General features: G+C 39.1%; 1 protein-coding gene across 1 annotated transcript in view; it reads right to left on the bottom strand.

The window, feature by feature from the left end:
* Positions 1-339: 339 nt before the first annotated feature.
* Positions 340-21,525, bottom strand: part of C5 (complement C5) — a gene marked incomplete at both ends in the record, with an annotated part of 79,195 nt that continues 58,009 nt past the window's right edge. Inside the window, 12 exons of the mRNA XM_079706669.1 lie at positions 340-478; positions 1,043-1,181; positions 6,526-6,609; positions 8,913-9,002; positions 9,924-10,007; positions 11,111-11,216; positions 11,532-11,606; positions 11,973-12,075; positions 17,614-17,662; positions 18,665-18,746; positions 19,860-19,925; positions 20,153-20,305. Coding sequence (XP_079562795.1) covers positions 340-478; positions 1,043-1,181; positions 6,526-6,609; positions 8,913-9,002; positions 9,924-10,007; positions 11,111-11,216; positions 11,532-11,606; positions 11,973-12,075; positions 17,614-17,662; positions 18,665-18,746; positions 19,860-19,925; positions 20,153-20,305 — 1,170 coding nt within the window. The remainder of the gene's footprint in view (positions 479-1,042; positions 1,182-6,525; positions 6,610-8,912; positions 9,003-9,923; positions 10,008-11,110; positions 11,217-11,531; positions 11,607-11,972; positions 12,076-17,613; positions 17,663-18,664; positions 18,747-19,859; positions 19,926-20,152; positions 20,306-21,525) is intronic.

Raw genomic sequence — 21,525 nt, 5'->3', positions numbered from 1 at the left:
TTCTTTCAAGCAAAGGCCATGTTTTTGTAAGATACTACATTTCAATGGGGCTATTCTTTCATTCCCAGCAAACATTCCTGAGTGGTAGGTTTTAGGAGGGTTCCAATTTATTGCTTCTGGTGTCCAATAACCTTGGAATGAGTGTCTGTCTCCATGCCCCCCAAGGACATGTTATTTCAGAGAGTTACTGCTCTTAAAATCGTTCTCTAATAAAAGCAAGTGTCCCTAATTCTAAGTAGAGTGAGCTCTCCAAATAAGACCAGCTGTGAACGCTGGGGAAAAAAAAGGAAGAAACTTCAACAGGAGTCCATAGTGAAAACTGGATGCAGCTGACCTTTTTTAGGTGTTTTCACAGCCATTTAAAAAGATGTCTTCAGTAAACTCATCTAGATTCGCTAAAAATGCTTGGCAAGATGGACACCCGGTGTCTGTGGGCCAATATTCAATCCAGGTCAAGGAATCTAACGGGTAGATGTACCTGCCAAGAAATAATGCAAACAAAGCATTTGTGATGATGGCCACAGAGAGAGAAGAGCTGAATTCAGCTGAGGCCAGGCTGCTCAGGTGCCCAGGGATCAGGTTGCCGGCCAAACACTTCTGGACCCGTCTCTCCCCAGGAAGGTCCACAAAACCCTGGGGATCATGAGCTGCTTGGGGCTCCCATGGTTAAAGGCAGGAACAGCATCTGTTTCAATGTCTATTTTTGAAAAACAGATAATAAAACGTGTATCCAAACACTGTCCTCTTTAAAACACAACAGCCTGAGAACTTACTGAGGGAACACATGTGGTAAAGGGGGGTCAATGAGCACCCCCAGATTCACTGTCAGACCTGAGCACTCAATTTGGTTTATCCTCAGTGTGTCCTTAGCTACCCTGGTGGTTTTGAGGAGTTCTTTGTTTTAAACTCACATTATTTCATTTATGCTCCTAATGGTTTGCAGGTTAACAGCAGGGCACGTAAGAACACGCAGTGTGTTTAAGAATAAATTGCACTCCGTTTTGGAGGGAAGATCAGAGACTCCAAAATATTGGTGACTTACTTGAAACGGAAATTGTATTTTATCTGCAGGCCCTCTTTACCCATAATTAGGTACTGTTTTCCTTCTTCCAGGTCAGCGTTAACACAGGTTGTCTTTTTAATGAAGGTGATTTCAGAGTCTTTCTCAGCAGCAGCTTCTCCTGAGAGACACACAAGTAAGGTTATTACATTCTTGTCACAATGTCAAAATTATTAACTCTTTCGAGCATTCCAGTTCCTCATGGCTATTTATTATTCAGTGTAAATTTCTATTGACAGGCTAATGGCTATAGGCAATGTCCATGTGGTTAAGGCTTCAGACTCCACAATATTATGACATAGTATGAGTGTGTTTTGTGTTTGGTAATTGCAATCATTGTTGCTTTTGTTGTGGTCATCCATTTACAATGCTTGGTGTCAGTTTATTTATCTCTTGTAAAAATAAAATACAGTGTGTGTGTGTGAAAAAAAGAAAAAAAAGGCTTCAGACTCTGGAATTAGGCTCCCCAGGCTAAACCCCAGCTCTGCCACTTCCTGGCTGTGTGACCCCAGACAAATGAAGCTCAGACCCCTCATCCAAAAAATGGGCATCACAGTAAAACCTACCCTGCAGAACTGTTGTGAGATTAAATGGGTTACTATATGAAAAGTGCTTAGAACACAGTAAGCGCTTTTCATTATTACTCTTGTAGAACCAGGAATTAAAAGAACCTCTTTAGAGTTGAACAATATTAATCTCCATATGTTACACAGGAAAATAAAAAAGGATTTGGTAGCTGGCAATGGGCAACTTTGTAGAAAAGTGCAAGACATGTGAAAGACTAGAAAATTTTAAGGAGGATAACTTTGGGATTCCCAGAGAACTAGTACGTAGCCAAGAAGCTGGCTCCCTGCCTGGAATGCATTCCTCTTCGTGTTGGCCTGTTGAATGTCTACCCATCTTTAAACGCATCTTCAGTTCTCACAGTATCCAGTAAACATTCCCTGATGCTGTTTGTCAAAAGTATCTGTCTTCCCCTTACTCCATTATACTTGAATTTCTATCATAATGTTTCACTCCACATGCCTGATTCCTCTGCTAGGCTGGAAACTTTTTGAGTCCAGGACAGGGAATTCATTGTTATAAATTCAGGACTGATATCCAGTTATTAAACTCTGGCAGAGTCATACTAATTATTAAATCCTTGGGCTTCCCTGGTGGCACAGTGGTTAAGAATCTGCCTGCCAATGCAGGGGACACAGGTTCAAGCCCTGGTCCGGGAAGATCCCACATGCCACAGAGCAACTAAGCCCGTGCGCCACAACTACTGAGCCTGGGCTCTAGAGCCCGTGAGCCACAACTACTGAGCCTGCGTGCCACAGCTACTGAAGCCCGTGCGCCTAGAGCCCATGCTCTGCAACAAGAGAAGCCACCGCATTGAGAAGCCCGTGTACCGCAATGAAGAGTAGCCCCACTCGCTGCAACTAGAGGAGGCCCACGTGTAGCAATGAAGGCCCAATGCAGCCAAAAATAAATAAATAAAATAAATTAAAGAAAAACATTTAAAAAAATCCTGAAAAAATTCTGAAACTGTTGCTAAATAGCATATAATAGTAATGCATAAATGGTAAACTTTAATTAGTACTACAAATTCTAGTGTACTCATGTTAGTTCAAGTTAATGTTCTTAGGCTCTCCCGGTGACCATTAATACATGACTTCCTGTTGCAGCAACATCTAAACACCCTTCCCAGCATGATTTGCCAAGTCAGCCCCTGTCATGGTAAGCAGTGTGGCTTCAGGGGGGCTTATTATTTTTTAAAACCTTTTGTTATGGGAAACTTCAAGCATATTCAGAAGGGAGAATAATTAACCTCAGTTTCAACAATCTCTCACCTTTTTTTCATTTATACCCTCACCTACTCTATACATCCTGTGCTTTAGGAGAAACACCAATCATAGGATAATAACATCATTATCCTTGAACCACATAGTTGCCCTTGATTCTAAGTAGTTTAGTTTTTATTTTGGTTTATTGTTAGTGAGCAGCAATCCTTGTGTAAATGGTAAGTGTGTGGTGTTTTAATACTTATATGAATTCAAAATCTATATATATTAAAAAATAACACCCAGAATGACTAGATAACAAAATATGCAAAATTTTCTTAACATTTCCTTTTAACTATCATAAATATGAATCTTCTGAACTAACAGGAGAACAAAGACGAAATGATATCAATAAAGAACTGCAGGTATTTCCCTGGTGGCACAGTGGTTAAGAATCTGCCTGCCACATGGGTTCGAGCCCTGGTCCGGTAAGAGCCCACATGCTGCGGAGCGGCTAGGCCGGTGTGCCACAACTACTGAAGCCCGCATGCCTAGAGCCCATGCTTCACAGCAAGAGAGGCCACCGCAACGAGAAGCCTGCGCACCGCGGCGGAGCGGGCCCCGCTTGCCATAACTAGAGAAAGCCTGCATGCAGCAACAAAGACCCAAGGCAGCCAGAAATAAATTTATAAAAAAAGAGAACTGCAGGGACTTCCCTGGTGGCACAGTGGTTAAGAATCCACCTGCCAGTGCAGGGGACACGGGTTCGAATCCTGGTCCAGGAAGATCTCACATGCCACAGAGCAAGTAAGCCCGTGCGCCACAACAACTGAGCCTGCGCTCTAGAGCCTGTGAGTCACAACTACTGAGCCTGTGTGTTGCAACTACTGAAGACCTCGCTCCTAGAGCCCGTGCTCTGCAAGAAGAGAAGCCACCGCAATGAGAAGCCCGCGCAACGCAATGAAGAGTAGCCCCCGTTCACCACAACTAGAGAAAGCCTGCGCACAGCAATGAAGACCCAGTGCAGCCGAAAATTTTTTTAAAAAAACAAACAGAACTGCAGCTTGGGAATCATCTGATGTTGCAGAAAATTCAGAACAGTCTGGAATGTCTTTTGATAGTAGGCAAGAATTGATACAAAATAAGTAATTTGTATTTCTGGAATGAAAAGCACTTGATTATTTCAGTAAAAATAGGAATGGCTTATTATTGCTCATGATGTGAATGTTGTATGCAAAAAGTGCTTGAAAATTGGGTTGTGAAAATATCAAAGTGCTAAACGCTTACCTATTTTGTCAGAATGGCAATTGTGTTTCAAATAAGGAACACTTGTGATCATCAACGGAAAAAAATAACATCAGAAATCAACTTCATACAGTAAAACATTTGAAATAATAAAAATCAGAAAAAATGTTGTCAGAGTATTGATCATGCAAAGAAAAATTTGGAAACTATTAGAATTTTAAACTCTAGTGTATGGTTAAGAATAATCAAACATTTTCAGAGTTGAAATACTTGATAACATTTCAAAAAAAACAATGTAAACATATTGCCACAATTTAGATTTATGGTCCTACTTATTGCAAAATTTATATCTACTGAAATGAGAACACAGCTTTTTGAAAAATATAAATAAGGTAATAAAATAAAATTTCAATCATTATTGAGAAAATCAACTATTTAATATAACGTGTTTTAAATAACTTAAAATGAAAAATTAGAGACTTTGAAGATGGCTTAATGGGTTTTGTTGAACTCAAGGTACTGGAAGGAACAACGAGACAGCATATCAAACTGTTTGAGAAAAAAGGTGTCAATGACAAATATTTACATGAACACGTTATTCGTGCAAATGTAATGCCAGGGAGAAGTCTGGGGCTTCAGTGAAAATCCTGAAATTTCCATCTGTTTCAGTTTGACTGAATCACCTATCAAGTGTCTCTGGATAATGCAATCAAAGACAAAAATCACTTTAGATATTGTTTTTATAAATTTGATATTCACTACCACATAGCTAATAAACACTAGACAGAATTAAGTAATAGTGTGAAGACCTCAAACAATTGTGTTAATAAAAATTGGAAAAATATTGGGATTTTGACAGGCAGCCAGTAGTGCTAGAACTGCAAAGGCAGTTTATAAATCATATCAAGCCTGATAGATTCACTTTGACAGATATAGGAGTAAACATTTAGAAAGTGAATATATATGTGTTTTAGTGATTTGCCTATGATATTCTAGCAATTATGTCAATACTATCTTTATGTATTCAAGAAAAAAATGTTTCAGCTTTAATAAGCTGACAGATTAATGAATGAATGATAAAACTGATCGTAGAAAAATAAGTAAAGGAAATATGAAAATGAAGCAAGAGCTGTTACAAAATGAAGAATGACATGTTTGATATAAAACAAAATAAAATATCAATTTAAGAGAAAAACTAATTGTATGAAAGTGTTTTTGTTTTTAGTGACAAAAACAAAAAATATAATGAACTTTTAAGTTTTGTAAAACCTGTGAATTCTGAAACTTTGTCAGTGATGTTTGTAAAATTCTGAGGGTTGACGAGGAATAAAAATTAAGAAAATTAGGAAAATTAAATATGACTTTTCAGTAATTGTTTTTATAATTTAGCTGATAATAGAGATATATTAAATACATGAAAATGTTAGATGGTATCATAAGGACTAGAAACATTTGAATGTAATTACTGCTAGTTCAGCAGCAACTGAGAAAGTGTTCAGTACCATGCACGATACTGCTGCTATTAGGAGAAATTACTTATTGAGGCTATAGGTCATGTAATGACTATCAGTAGACATACAATTGGAAAAATTTGATGTGGTTCCTTGTTGTCAAATCAAAGCACAAACAGGGGCCCCTATCCGACTGAGTGAGTCAAGCAAAATAACACTGACAGTTTCTTAAAAGAAAAAAACAAAAAAAAAAAACAAAAAAAACTTATTTGGGATTAAACATGATTTAATAAATCATTTGTGTTACTATTTATATCATTACAAGCAGTTTCACAATATTTGTAGCTCAGTTTACTTAAAGAATAAAGGGAACATATTTTAAAGTGTTTTATGTGTTATTTTACATATGAATTTATTTTTTGTATTGGTTACTAAATCTCACTTATCCTATCAAAACTCACATGGCATCTGAGCCATTTTGCACTTCATAGATGCTCCTAACTGGTTTCCCTGTTTCAACTCTTGTGCCCTCCAATAGAAGCCAGGATGATTTTTAAAACCATACATCATAAAATGTTTCTTGCCTACCTAAAACCGTTTATTAGCTTCCCTTTGAACTTCTAGAATAAAATCCAAATTTCTCACCATGCCTTATAAACCCCTGTATGACCCAGCTCCTGCCCATCTGGTTCCCTCTACTCTGCCCTTTAAGAATGGCTAACTCCTAATATCATCTCCTAAAAGACGCCATCTGCTATCACTCCAAAGGAGTTTCCCCCATTAATTCCGCATCTGTTTCAACTATAATACTTATGATTTATAATTGTTTATTTGTCCATCTCCTTTTTCAAAAAGCGTGTCTCCTCAAATAGAATATAAATTTTATGAAGGCAGGACCTATGGCTGTGTTATTCACATTGTATCCTCTGTGTCTAATATAATGCCTGCCACATAGTAGGACTAAGTATTTGTTGAATGAAAGAATGAATGAATGAATTCTTACCAGCTTTGTAGATATCCAGGAGGGTTGCGGTATATTTGACAAAAGCATTTTCTTCAGTGATGGCTATGATCTTAACTTTATAAGCTGGTTAAAAAAACACACACACATACACAATAATTCATGCTTATTACCACTACTGCTGTGTCCAATAGAAGCCAGAGTCCGTCAAACAAATGAGAAATGAAGCATGGCAAGCTCTTATGGGCACCCTGCAGTAAATCTCATTTCTTCCAAGAAGCCTTCCCAAATACTCCCAGTGTGGTTCTACTGGTCATGACTGTAATTACTCATTCTACTTAGAATCACTATCTCTGGTCACTGTTATAGAACAGGCTGGTTAGGATAACAGCAATATTAAATTAAAAGACAGAAGCACACAAAATCAAACAAAACAAGCCTTAGATGTAAACTTCAGATTCTGATCTTTGAGATGAATGGAGTCATGCCTACAGGGCACTTCAAAGAGCCCCTTACTTCTCTATCACTCGGGCCTGCCATGTGAGACTCTCTGTTCCCTTGCCTCCATTCTTCAGATACCTCCACTGGCTTTGATCTTTAGTTTTTGATAGGACTCCATTTTCCAACCCGTCTTTGCTTGGATGGGCAACTATCTGACATGAAACATTCTCAATCCTGTTTTCTCTTCATTCAGGCATCAATGTTTAACCTATGGTGTGTTTGACCTCAGCTCTGAAATGACCAGCTTGACGGGACCATCTCTTCTATATGGCATCAATGTTTAACCTATGGTGTGTTTGACCTCAGCTCTGAAATGACCAGCTTGAAGGGACCATCTCTTCTATATGGCCTGAGAAAAAAAATCCTCTTATTTTTGCTTTCGATGGGGTTGAAGTGAATGACCTAAAAGTTTTTGTCCATTTTTGAGATCCTAGCTAGCTAGCAAGATGTATAGACGAATGAATGAACTCATTGTGGCAGAACTGAAGGCTGTGTAAATTAGTAACTTAAAGACTGTCCTGAATTTCAGATTCTTAAGTATTTATGGTGGATATGGGCAATGTACCTACTGTGGCCATAGGTGGATAGAGGGAATTATTTAATTTTGTTTCTATTCTATTATTCCAGCATTAACCTGTAGCTCCAAAAAAGACAGCTAAGTTTTTTCTTGAATGTAATGAACTAAATCCAGATTCCATTCACTCTCTGTGTTAAAATAGATTTCTTATATTTAAGAGTTAAAATAGTTCTATTATGGAGGGAAGAAATAACTTGTTTCTTCTAAATTTTAGGGAAAAAATTCTTAAAACAATATAGTATTCTCTTCAAGTCTCAATGTATTTTAAAAGTGGCAGTGGGCCTTGGCTGAGTTAGGCAACTTTTTAGCATTTTTTAAAAACTCAAGAAAAATTTGAAGGAAAGACCATGAGCCATACAAAATTCATTCTTATGGCTGTATTTCCATTAAGAGAATTCAGCGTGATATGATGGAAATAATACTGGAGACCAGGATGCATCCTAGTTCTATTACTTACTTCTGGCATGACTTTGAGCAAATTATTTAGTCTCCCAGACCCTCACTTTCTTCATTGGTAAAATAAGGATAATTCTCTGTTACCTCCAAGGGGGCTTATGGGACACCAGTGAGAAACCATATATGAAAGCAGTTGGTAAACACAAAATGCTACACGAACAGCACTGTTCTTATTTTTTATTTATAAATAACCCCCTACCAATTTTCAAGAAAAGATTTGAAATAGTGTATAATCTGTGTGCTCTCTCTCTCTCTCTTTCTCTATTAAAAAAGCCAGAAATAAACATTAGAAATTATGAACAGAAAATAAAGGATCTAATTCTATGAGGAATTTGAGACAAGACTACAACTCTACTTGGGCATTTGATTTAGCTCTGAGGTCTGGACAACAAGAAGGAGATGCTCCTTTTGAAATGGAGAGAGTCTCAAACATGGATTGCAACTGTGCATATATTAAAAATTATTTAGTGCTGATATTTTTACCTTGTCTTTGGAGGGATTTGGAAAGCACCCAGACCCCCGAACCATCTTTGTCTCTGTTTCTGCTCGATTGACTGGAAGAATGCAGTAGTGAAATCTTATACCTCTGCAGCTTCTCAAATATTCTCTTTGAATATGTTTTAGCACCTTTAATTCAATGGGGTCTGTTGGAATAAAGTGTCCTGGCTGCGTGTGCACCTCACTCCTATCATTTTTAATGAAAATCCTATTTCTTTGCTGAAGGATAAATAACTTTTCATGTTAATGCTGAAAATTGATGGCATTTTCCTTCAAGGGAACATGTGGAATGTTGTATCTATATAATCACTGTGTAAAGTTGTAGATCTTCCTAACTGATCATGTTTTCATAAAATGTCATGTTTAATGGAACTATACATTGAACTTTTGAACTTACCATATGCAATCTCTGGTTTACATGCTGTTTCTTTTCTAGTAGCTGCAGAGATTGTCAGATCCAGTTCTGTCTGCATTTGTCCACAGTCAGCTGGATTTTGTGGAAAACAGTACAAGTTAGGTTAATGTAAGGAACAGACAGCTTTGGGAGTAAACACAGTTCTTTCTCATCAGCCCTGAGACAATCTAATATTATCTTACAAATACCAGATTCCTAAGACCTGTCCATTTTCTCATCTTGCATAAAGTGACACAGTATGTAAAGCAAAAACAAAACAAAACAAACAAAAACAAAATCTTGAACAAGAGATTTATCCTTAGAATGGGTAGTCACTCCACATTCAGCTCTTTAGAAATATATATGCTTCATTGAAGAAAGGAGGAAATTTTTCCATTTTGAGTATAATCAAAAGTCCCTTGAAGGAACCAAGTTGATGAGTTGACTGATTTACAGCTCTAAGATGGAGCAATAAGTACCTAAGAAATGTATAGATTTTAAGGATTTTGAAAAACAAAATAAAACCAAAACGAACCCAGACCCTCATGGAGTCCATTGCTGATTATTGGTGAGTTCTGGGTCTTTTCCTTGGCCAACAAGGCTGCCTTGATAGATGAAAGACTGAATGGAGAATGTCACTATCTGGGAAGGACAAGGGGAAAGAAAGAGGAGCTAGTGGCTCAGTCTGGAGCCTCTGTTCTCTTAGGCTGTAGTCCTATTACACTAAAATGACCAGGTGAAAAGTAACAATTTCACATTATGTTATCCTTCTGATATCCAACAACCATCTGGATGGTATTTCTCTGCTTCTGTACAGTAGGAACTATCGGGTTGTCCCGGAGCTGTCGAAAAGTAGCTTTACAGTGCTTAAGGAATGAGCTTTCAATCAGATGAGATTACATTTCTACTTCTGAGAAACGACAGTTTGTCAAACAACTTCCCCCAGATTAGTTCCAGATTATGAGTGGCTGCTTTAAACAAGCAGGCAGCCTAAACACATTAAACAAAGTTTACCTTCGACACATTTGCACATTACTCCTTCACAGACTTTCTGAAGTTTGGTATGGGACATGCTATAAAACATGGTGCACTGTTTATCTGCAGCAATGAAAGTGCAGTTAGAAGAGGTGGCTTGATGAACGCACAACAATTTATCCCATCAATGAGTCCCTCCCACGGGGCCTTGGAGATCACCTATTCCAAACCCTCTTTTTGTAGCTGAGGCCCAAGGGAGTTAAATTATGAATTGCCTGTCCTAACATGGGCCCCCCTACCCTCAAAATATTCTCCATTTCTGTGCTTGAAATTTTACTCTTCAATATTCATTTCTTAGAATGAAAATATTTGGTGCTTCAATGAATGAGAGGAAAAAAATTATTACATGAGAGTCTATTGAAAGAATTGTAATTGGTAATTATTTAGGCTGGAGAAGAAAAGAAACTATATATTTACATAGTTTTGGGGTTTTTTTCTGTCACTTAAGGAGAAGAGAGGCTAACTATGTTCTATATAATTTCAGAAGTAAAACTAGATTGAATGGGTCTCAGAGTTTGGTTCACTTTAAGAATTTTGTAACAAGTAGAACTGTCCAAATTGAAGTCTTCTGTCTTGTGAAACAAAGCGCCCTCCAATCACTTAATATTCTCAGAAGTGGCTGAATGATCAAACATGGGGGTCATTCATTTGACATTTATCGATACACATTATGTACCTGACACTGTGCTAGAGATTAGGGGCACAAGGATGAAAACATTCTGTCTGGGGTTGTGGAGAAACCAATAATAACAATGCAACGTGGCAACTGCTATAATAGAGCTCTCTGCAAAATGTAATGAGATTGTAGGTGGAGGAGAAGTTGATTCTGGGAGGATTAAAGAAATAGTTGGGTGAGTGGGCATCTCTAAAAAGGAGAGGTGCAATGAATAGTAAAACTGAACACCAAAGATAAACTTGAGGCAAAGAATTTAAGTTGGGAGCAGTCTAATCCAGTTATTCTAAACATGAAGAAACTGAGGACCAGAGAGGTGAGATGATTTGTTCAATGTCACACAGCAGTTGTTTGTCCAAGTGGGGAATGTTTGTGAGGAATGAGCCCTGGGAGAGGCGATATATAAAATCTGCAGGCCTCTAGTGCATTTCTACAGGTTCCATAATGAATACAAAGCAGTCCTCTGAAGAAACTTTAGAGTAGAGTTGATTACCTGGTCTGTGGTACTCATACACTGTGAAAGTAGTAGGACTCAGAAACCCAACTTGAAAAAGTTCAACTATCCGGAATCGAACACAAAGGAACTCATTGGAAGGAATCTGTTTGACAAATTCAAGGTTTAAGAAAATTATGGGAGTAAGGTAGATAGCTAGTGGGAAGCAGCTGCATAGCACAGGGAGATCAGCTCGGTGCTTTGTGACCACCTGGAGGGGTGGGATAGGGAGGGTGGGAGGGAGGGAGATGCAAGAGGTAAGGGATATGGGAACAGATGTATATTTATAACTGATTCACTTTTTTATAAAGCAGAAACTAATAAAAAAAGAAAATTATGGGAGAGGAGAGACTCATAATATTTTAGGCTGAGAATTTTGAATAGTAATAATAAATGAAGAATGGTGAGAGGTGGAACTTACCGAATTCAGTTGCAGAATAACATGTCCATCTTTGATTTCATAATCAGTTAATAGTTGATCCACTGCTTCCACAAGCTAAGGGAACAAAGAGGAAAGCTCAAATTTAATTTCATGGACTTTTTGTTTAAATGCATTCACCCAGTGATGGAATGTTAGGTCATGGGGATGTAATCCACTATTTAAAGACATTGAAGAGCAGCTCCTCCTCTTGAAAAAGTCTGAACATGTCATCGTATGCACTCACATTTTTCAGACCATGCAAGTATACGTCCCTATTTCACTTTGAAAACTAAAAACTTAGGTAGATTGTTGGTTTGAAAAGAATATTCTGGCTGATTCTATGAAAGTGACTGTTAGAAGGAATGGAAATAGCTTTGTTTGTAAAATAATGCAATAAATAAAAGCAAGTATCCATAACAACATTTAAAAGAAAACATTTACAGCTTTTAAGTCTTCTGGGTTTGCATTGACTCCAGTAGGCAAAGAGATATCCATCACTGCATGGGAGGACCCAGATGATGATTCTTCACTGCTGAGCTTGTAGCTAAAATAAATTAGAGATTAGGAAATGAAATAAATAAATGGATAAGATTCTTTAAGAAAAGCCCCTGTTCCTTGGTAGGCTTTAACTTTCTAATTTGAGTCTCTAGTTATTTGCTTCTTTACAATATATGTGTTGCAATCTCTGAATTTTAGAGGTGCAAGAGATTTCTGAGTCATCTATTCCAACTCTTTACTCACTTGACCGGTTATCTCAATGGACCTCCATTCTGGGGCTGGAAGAGATTATAAAAGCCATTCAGTCCAAGCTCCTAATTAGCTAGTTGAGGAAACCGAGGATGAGATAAGGTACTTGTTCAAGCTCACATGACTAGCTCACCTCAGAGCTGCATAAGTCTCTTGATTCTCATCCTAGTTCTTTTTCTAACGGAGAATATTCAAAGAAGAAAATTAATTGTATATTGGAAAGAAACTCAATAAGCATGTTCAGGAAAAGACTGGAAGGAAACACACTAACATGTTAGAAGCTACTTTCTCTGGATGATGAGATTATAAGTGACTATCTCTTTTCCATGCTTTTCTCTATTTTCTAAAATTTTCATAATAGATATTTTATTAAAAAAATGTTTCAAGGACTATCCTTCATCTAGGAATTGTGCTTGTGGGGAAGCTGAGGAGAAAGGCAAAGGGGGTAAAATGGGAGATTTGGTTTATTTTGTTTTTGTTTTTCTGGTATGAGAGAAAATAATACTGAAATTCCCATTTCAGTAAATTCCCAAATCAGGAAATTTGGGTTTTATCCCAGTTCTGCTGAGGGTTTTCCCCAAATTATTTTCCCTTTCTAGAGCTCATTTTCTTTTTTGTAAGATTAACTGTGAAGAAGTATAAACTCGTGTTTTAAATTTATCTTTATAATTCCAAGGTTTCATCTTGAGAGGCAGAGAGGCCTGTTGCTACAATTAAGCAAAGTTAGAATACTTGAAAGAGGAGCAGGTTGGTGGGGTAGGGACTGGATGGGAGTGTGGTTCTGCAAAGGTTGAGTTTTAGGTTCCAGCCTCACCTTATGATGTGGGAGAGGCAGCCGGACATTTGAGAGTGGAGCTTGGGAGAGCAGTTGGGATTAAAGGAAGAGCCTGGTGAGACAGCTTCATAAAGGGGAAAATGAACTGATCTCACCCAAAGAAATAAATATGAGTGCAATGAGAGGTATTATTTGAATTAGTGAGGTGGCAAGGGACCTCTTTTCCCCAATCATATCTTATTGAACATATATAAAGCAGACCCTACTAGAAGTTTTAGATGTCATATTTACCATAAAAATTTAAATATTATAAAATTTCTGGCTTATAAAAATTTAACCCCATTCTTCACCAAATTAACAATTTAGAACAAAATATAAGGCAACTTGGAACTGAAATGTGACATCTAGCATCTCCCTAATTGGATGGGTGAGTGTCACCAGAAGCAGAGAGCTCTGGCTCACAGATGCAAATACTCTGTCAACATGATGGAAAAGGGCCTCCTGAGTGAAGAGTGTCTATGAAAAGTCGCTGGAGCCTTGATGACTGGTTGCCATGGTGACTGTTTCAACCGTGGAACAGAAACCTTCCTTTCAAGAAGCCCTTTGCCTGCTGCCAAAGACAGCAATCTTTCCCAAAGGCATTTTGTTCCAGGAGAAGGAGAGAAATGAAATCCTTTTTTCTTTTCTTATGAATACAACAGAGAAGTTGTAAAAAGCTAAATACACGAAAGAGACCCTCCGAACATAGAAATTGTGTGCTGGCATTTTTTAAATCAGGAGAGTGTATATTTGAAGGCAAAGAATTTCTCACATGAATAAGTACTGCACAGTTACATTTGGAATTTATCCAACCCAGCTTCAGCATCACAGAGCCAAAAGCATGTTCCACCTGGTTTTTTGAACATTTTGTCCCTGGTGTATAACAACCAAAGGGTAGAATATGCAGTATTACATCTCTGTTGCTATCTTTTGTATATTAACAATCTGGAACTAGGCCTCCTGTCAATGTATTCAAATGAACAAGATTTTGATGAGAGCCTTTTAATGTATAGCAGAGTTGTGGAACTACCGGAAGGCAATTTGGGATCAGAGAGTCCAATATACTTACTTTACAGAAGAGGCCCAGAGAAGTAAGCTGATTTGCTGAAGGTCATGTGAGTATTTCATGGCAGAGGCTGCCCCACAGGTGTCCAGCTCCACTATCATAGAGTCCTTGTGCCCACTCAGTGTACCTCCCTGTAGGTCCCACACATTGATTCTAGTTTTGCCCAGAACAAGTTTGCTCATACCTCCCTGCGACAAGTGCTATGGGTTTAAACAGTGATCACACCCTGTCTTCTAGAAGAGAGGGACCCAAGAGTGGGAATGGCAGGAAGCAAGCTGCCTGGGAAAGGGTGACCTTAACAGGACCTTAGGGAATGAGGAAGGGTGTCTGAGGGGGAACAGATGGCAGAGACTGGCCAAGGAAGGAAGGAGGGACTTCGAGTGGGCTAGCTGATGAAGGAATCCTGAGAAGAGAGTGACTGGGCTAGGGACCACAGAGAGGGCTGCGAAATGCTGGGAAGGAGGTGGTGAGAAATTCTGTGCTATTCCTCAAGGTCAGTAGTCTCAGATTACACTAATTAAAGGATGTGGTTTAGAAACTGGACTGGGCATCAGGGTCTGGGCTCTGAGGCCCCAGCTCTGCCTCTAACTCTGTGAGAATTTGGCCAGTTACTTCACCTCTTGGGGTCTCAGTTTCTTCTAAAATAAGAGGATTACTATATCATCCCTAAAATCCTTTTCAGCTCCAATCTATGACACAACTCTATGGAATTTCTAAGTTACCCATACTCAGTGCTTTGCATCATGTGTGATTATAAGTAAAAACAGCAAAATACCAGCCAGTTGTTGAGAATAGGAAGAATTAAGGAAACAGAACAGAACAGGAGGTACTAAGGGGTGGTGGAAAGAAGGAAGAAGCCTGTGTTCTAGTCCTGGCTCTGCCATTAACTGATTCACTCTGTGATCACTAAAGTATACATACATATTTTCAAAAACCTATATTTTCATAAACATTTTAGGATGGTGGTTTGGTAAGCAGAATAATGGCCTCCAAAGATGTCCACCTCTTAATCCCTTGAACCTGTGAACTTGTTACCTTACATAGCAAAAGGGACTTGTAGGTGTGATAAGGTTAAGGATCTTGAGGCAGGGCGATTCTCCTGGTTGATTATCTGCGTGGGCCCAATGTGATCACAGGGGTCTTTATACGGGAAATAAACAGGAGAGTCAGAGAAGGAGGTTACGGTGATGGAAGCAGAGGTCTGAGTCAGAGAGAGATACTGGAAGATGCTGTGTTGCTGACTTTGAAGATGGAGGGAGGGGCCACAAGCCAAGGAAAGCAGGTGCCTCTGGAATCTGGAAAGGGCTAGGACATGGATTCTCCCCTAGAGCCTCCAGAAGGAACGTGGCCCCAATAACGCCTTGATTTTAGGACTTCTGACCCCCAGAATTATAAGATAATACATTTGGGTTGTTTCAAGTCATTACATTTATGGTAAATTGTTACTAGCAGCAATAGGAAACGAAGATAGTGGCCAATTCAGGCCTTGGAGTTAGTTTGCTAAGGGCTCAGCATCCATGGTTCTTAGCCCTGGCTACCATTAGAAGAACCTCCAGGGGTGAGCCCGGATGGAGTTTTGCATAGTTCTAAAATCTCTCCAGCTGAATTCAATGTGCAACCTGACTTGAGAACCACCAGCTGGCTGATAACGGCCAGGGATTTTGCTGGGTGAACATGATTTTTCTAAGTAAAAGAGTGGAAGCTGCTTCTGAGAGAATCTTTTGCTCTTTCTTTTCCTAATACTTACATATCGTATCTTTATCTTTCTGGAAGACAAATTAATATTTTAGTGTTTGAATTAGAAAAAGGCCAAAAATGGGAGAGAAAACTATATATGAGCAAAACAAAGCTGTTCTGTACAGTAAGTAGCTATTTAAGAATGGTGTGGAGAAAAGGGAACCCTCCTGCACTGTTGGCGGGAATGTAAATTGATACAGCCACTATGGAAAACAGCATGGAGGTTCCTTAAAAAACTAAAACTAGAACTACCATATGACCCAGCAATCCTACTACTGGGCATATATCCTGAGAAAACCATAATTCAAAAAGATACATGTGGGGCTTCCCTGGTGGCGCAGTGGTTGAGAGTCCGCCTGCCGATGCAGGGGACACGGGTTCGTGCCCCGGTCCGGGAAGATCCCACATGCCGCGGAGCGGCTGGGCCCATGAGCCATGGCCGCTGAGCCTGCGCGTCCGGAGCCTGTGCTCCGCAACGGGAGAGGCCACAACAGTGAGAGGCCCGCGTACCGCAAAAAAAAGATACATGTACCACATTGTTCACTGCAGCACTGGTTACAATAGTCATGACATGGAAGCAACCTAAATGCCCATCAACAGATGAATGGATAAAGAAGATGTGGTACATATATACAATGGAATATTAGCTATAAAAAGGAACGAAATTGGGTCATTTATAGAGACGTGGATGAATCTAGAGACTGTCATACAGAGTGAAGTAAGTCAGAAAGAGAAAAACAAATATCATATATTAACACATATGTGTGGAACCTAGAAAAATGGTACAGATGAACCAGTTTGCAGGGCAGAAATAGAGACACAGATGTAGAGAACAAACGTATGGACACCAAGGGGGGAAAGTGGCGGAGGGGTGGTGGTGGTGGTGGTGGTGGTGGGATGAATTGGGAGATTGGGATTGATATATATACATTAATATGTATAAAATGGATAACTAATAAGAACCTGCTATATAAAAAAATAAATAAAATAAAATTCAAAAAAACAAAACAAAACAAACAAAAACATGAATGGATAAAGAAGATGTGACACATATATACAATGGAATATTACTCAGTCATAAAAAGGAAAAAAATTGAGTTATTTGTAGTGAGGTGGATGGACCTAGAATCTGTCTTACAGAATGAAGTAAGTCAGAAAGAGAAAAACAAATACTGTATGCTAACACGTATATATATGGAATTTTAAAAAAGCAGTACAAATGAACCTAGTGGCAGGGCAGGAATAAAGACGCAGACGTAGAGAACAGACTTGAGAGCACAGGGCGGGGGGTGGGGAAGGGGAAGCTGGGATGAAGTGAGAGAGTAGCACTGACATGTATACACTACCAAATGTGAAATGGATGGCTAGTGGGAAGCTGCTGCATAGCACAAGGAGATCAGCTTGATGCTTTGTGACGACCTAGAGGGATGGGATACGGAGGGTGGGAGGGAGGCTCAAGAGGGAGGGGATATGGGGATATATGTATACATATAGCTGATTCACTTTGTTGTACAGCAGAAACTAACACAATTGTAAAGAATTTATACTCCAATAAAGATGCGGAAAAAAAAAAGAATACCTGCTATGTTCCACATTAAAAAAGCGAACAATTTTGCATCTTCTGGACATTCTTATAATTCAAAAAGATTTGGAGAAATAATACTCTGGCAGAAGTGAGACCCTGAAGTCTACTCTCCCCTTGGTGGAAACGGGCTCACCTGGCACATGCCACTATGCGTTTGTATTCCGAGTTGCTGTAGCCGCGGGCTGGCACACACAGCAAACAAACAAGCAAACAAACAAACAAAAATAAGAGTAAACCGTTTTTAGCTGTTTTGCAACATGTCAGAACAGAATCATTAATGAGCACATCTCTAAACACACTTAAAAATGATTTGTGATTTGGAAGTTGTCACTTTTGATGATTTTAATGGAGATTCGTGGCTACTGACAATCCCAGGAAGTCTTGAAATCATTAGAACAGTCCTCTGCTCTCCAAGAATTTAAGGAAGGAGTCATTTAAGGTAATTATGTGTTGGTCACGTGTCTGGGGGAGGTAGCAGGAAGGAAGAGCCGATGCCTGGATTTGCTGGTAGTTGGAAATTTCCTGCAGGAACAGGCTTCTGCGCCACAAACAGAAGCTATCAGGGCAGAGGCTATCAGAGAACTGGGGTGTGCAAGTGGCCTTGCTTCTGGACTGGGAGGGGAGAACCCACCCATCAGAAGAGGGATGAGAGGGTCACAGGTTTAAAAAAAAAAGGCACATTAAGAAAGGATCATAAGTCCTGGAGAGATCAAGTTGAAGGTGGGGGCAGAGAAATGTGCATTTGCCAGACTCCTTGGGATACAGAAAGGGTAAGGGATGGAAACCCAACAGAGTGATGAGAGAAATTCAGGGCCCAGGAATGGAACACTGACACAAAAGTAAAAGAAATTCAAGTTTCTGAAATTAGACCCTTCTGTGGCTTTACAGCTAGTTACATTTTTTTTAATGCTAGTTACATTCTTAAAGTAATTTTTAGTCAAAACAATTTCTGGATCAATAGCGGATACATTTAGCTTAGATATTGTTATTTAATATCAATTTCCAACTATTATTAGTTACCTTTATTATAATAAATGGCAGTTATGTTTACTCAGATGTCAACCTGTTAAAGAATTTGAATAAGAAAATTGTTTTTTTGATTTGGCATGTTTTTCCTAATCAGGGAAGCTCTTTGGCATTCTTTATGCTTAACCAAAATTATAGTGTAAATCATGCTGTTTTACCTTCAATTTCCTGGGTTTCAATTTTCAACTGGAAGCTACAAATTTCCTCAGAGGTACTGGTTTTGTGAAACACAGTTTTTACCTATATTGGAACAAGTAAACAAGGATATTCTGTTTAAAATGGGGAGTGGAAAAGGTATTATGGCAGTACTGCGGCTGGAAATGAGATGCTTAAAGTATTTTCACCACCCAGTGCAAATGGTGTACATTAAAGACCATTTTCCCAGCAACTGGACTTTCAACAAACTCCACAATTTGAAACATAGCTGAGAAGCCCAAGGTAAGCAAAAGACGATCTCTGTCCAGTCAGAACCTTGGTCCAAATCCCACGCAGTCAAATCTGAGCACCTCACTCTACAGGAAAGCTGTTAAGACTTTCACCCTTGTGCCTGTACACTAATTTTACAGAGAACACCACAAGGTCATGAAGTATGGTTTTCTTCAGCCCACAAACCACTGTGGTAACAACAAATTATAGGTGTGCGTGGAAGGGCAGGGGTGCTACCAGAAGTAGGTATAGTGAGAGTGACCAGAAGTGACAGAAAACTGGACCATCCATCTCCCCACCCTCATGCAATCTTATAAACAGTCTGTGAAGGAATAAATGTACTAAAGATGAGCACACAATTAAATAATCAATAGAATGTTAACTTATGCTCAGAATACATAGTTTATTTTATTTTAGGCATTTGGCAGTTACACGTTTTTCTAAGCTGTTTATGTGTGTCCATGCAATCTATGGTTAAAAATAGAAGAAACTTAAGCCCTTACATATCCATCAATCCCCAACGATGCTGGACAAATGAGGTGAGACTATGTTACTAACCACCGCATCCATGTATATACACGTATGAATGTATACATACAAGTCACATGTATATATACGTATATAGACATAAAAATTATTTATCTCTCTATATGATTATATATATATAATTTCCACAAATACACAGACTATATACATATAAAGATTAATAAAACCATTTTCAAAAAGAAATTGTGGGGACAGCTACCAAGATAGCTATAAAGAATGATAAATGACTCTTACCTCAGTCATGGTTACCCAAGCCCAGATTTCTGTAACTTTGTGGCAAAGTCCCTAACTTTCTTTTATGTTACTTAGTACAAGCTGACACATAACCCCAACTAAGTCACACATAACCCCAATTAAGTTGGCTCTCCATGAAATACTCACATGCACTGTAGCCAAGCCATTGTTTTGTCCAGTACTTAGGACAACAAGGTCATCATTGAAAGGCACCTGGAAAGATTTTTGTATTCAATATTATTTCTCATGCTTATTTACTTTGCACAAACACGGATTTGTAGGCTGTGGACAGTAAGAGCTATTTCCAGTTACTTGTATGTTTAAATATACCTTAAAATAATTTAAAATGTGGTTATTAGAAAAATACGTATTAGCATCTGTAACAGATGATTTCAAAGGTCCCATCGATTATAAAATACTATAAAAAATCCTTTATTTACCTCTACTGGCCTCCCAAGGAAACTCTTCTCTGTCATCTTATAATGGTAGAGGTCACCTTTATGCTTGTAAGAAACTTTGATATCCATATTCAAGCGGAGTTTTTTAACCAAGAGTGAATACTCTGTCAGGCCTTCGATGGCATTAATTGTATCCTATCAACAATCGGCAAGGCACAAAAATAGGTTTACTTATTTATGTACTCTCTGTTTACAAATACCTTTTCATATGAGAAGGTGAGTCAGCATTGCCTGGAGATGAAACTCCAGCTGACTGAGTGAAACTGGTTAAGGGTCCCCATGTGGAGGTGGAAGGAAGATCTCCCCCTCCCCCAGTAAGGATGCTGCTGTTAGCAGGGACAGAAAGGCAGTGTGGCCTCACGTCCAGGTTCTCTACCTGTCCTGAGCACGTGACTTCAGGCAAGTCACTCTTTGCAGAATACCTCCAACTCCTTGCATGACAATGTATCTCCTTCCCATCCTTAAGTCTCTGCTTAAATATCCGCACAGTGAAGCCATAAAGAAGCTCCCCCTTCTCATTATTCTGTTTTTTTTTTTTCGTTACGCGGGCCTCTCACTGCTGTGGTCTCTCCCGTTGCGGGGCACAGGCCCCGGACGCGCAGGCCCAGCGGCCATGGCTCACGGGCCCAGCCACTCCGCGGCATGTGGGATCTTCCCAGACCAGGGCACGAACCCGTGTCCCCTGCATCGGCAGGCGGACTCGCAACCACTGCGCCACCAGGGAAGCCCTATTCTGTTTTAATGTTCTTCCCTTCTGCCCTTTAGAGCATTCATCTCAATTGGTAATATTTTTATGTAGAGTTTATCATTGGCATCGCCCACTGCAGTATATTGCAGTGGGCATTCATGGGGGCAAGTAGTATATTTTTCTTGGCATCCATTACATTTAGTAAGTACACACACATGGTAGCTATTCAACAAGTATTTGTTGAAGGAATAAATGGATGAACTTAATTTTTCTGGACTTCATCTTCATCTACAAAATTAGGAAATGTGGCTGGATCAGAGAGAGCAAATTTGTGGTTACCCTCTCTGCCCATGTCCATGCAGCCAGTGCTAATAAGCGGGGTCCTCTTTTCTCTAAGCCTCCAGTTGTACCCACGATGAAACCATTTGCCTCCCCGGATTAGATGATCACTAATGTCACCCTGAAGGACCCCTCTAGCTCTAAATTTTATATACATATACACACACACCCCGTCATTGTCCAAGCATCCAGAGAACAGGGAAGATGCTAACATTTGAGATAAACTTGAATGTAGATGTACACTAAACAACTGCATATAGTTATAATGTAAAATATACATACTTAAATGAGTTTACATTGGTAGGTAGATAAACATGTTAATAATCAA

This window comes from Hyperoodon ampullatus (assembly GCF_949752795.1).
Source record: "Hyperoodon ampullatus genome assembly, chromosome: 6".
Taxonomy (NCBI): domain Eukaryota; kingdom Metazoa; phylum Chordata; class Mammalia; order Artiodactyla; family Ziphiidae; genus Hyperoodon; species Hyperoodon ampullatus.
This window is presented reverse-complemented; position numbering and strand designations above follow the sequence as displayed.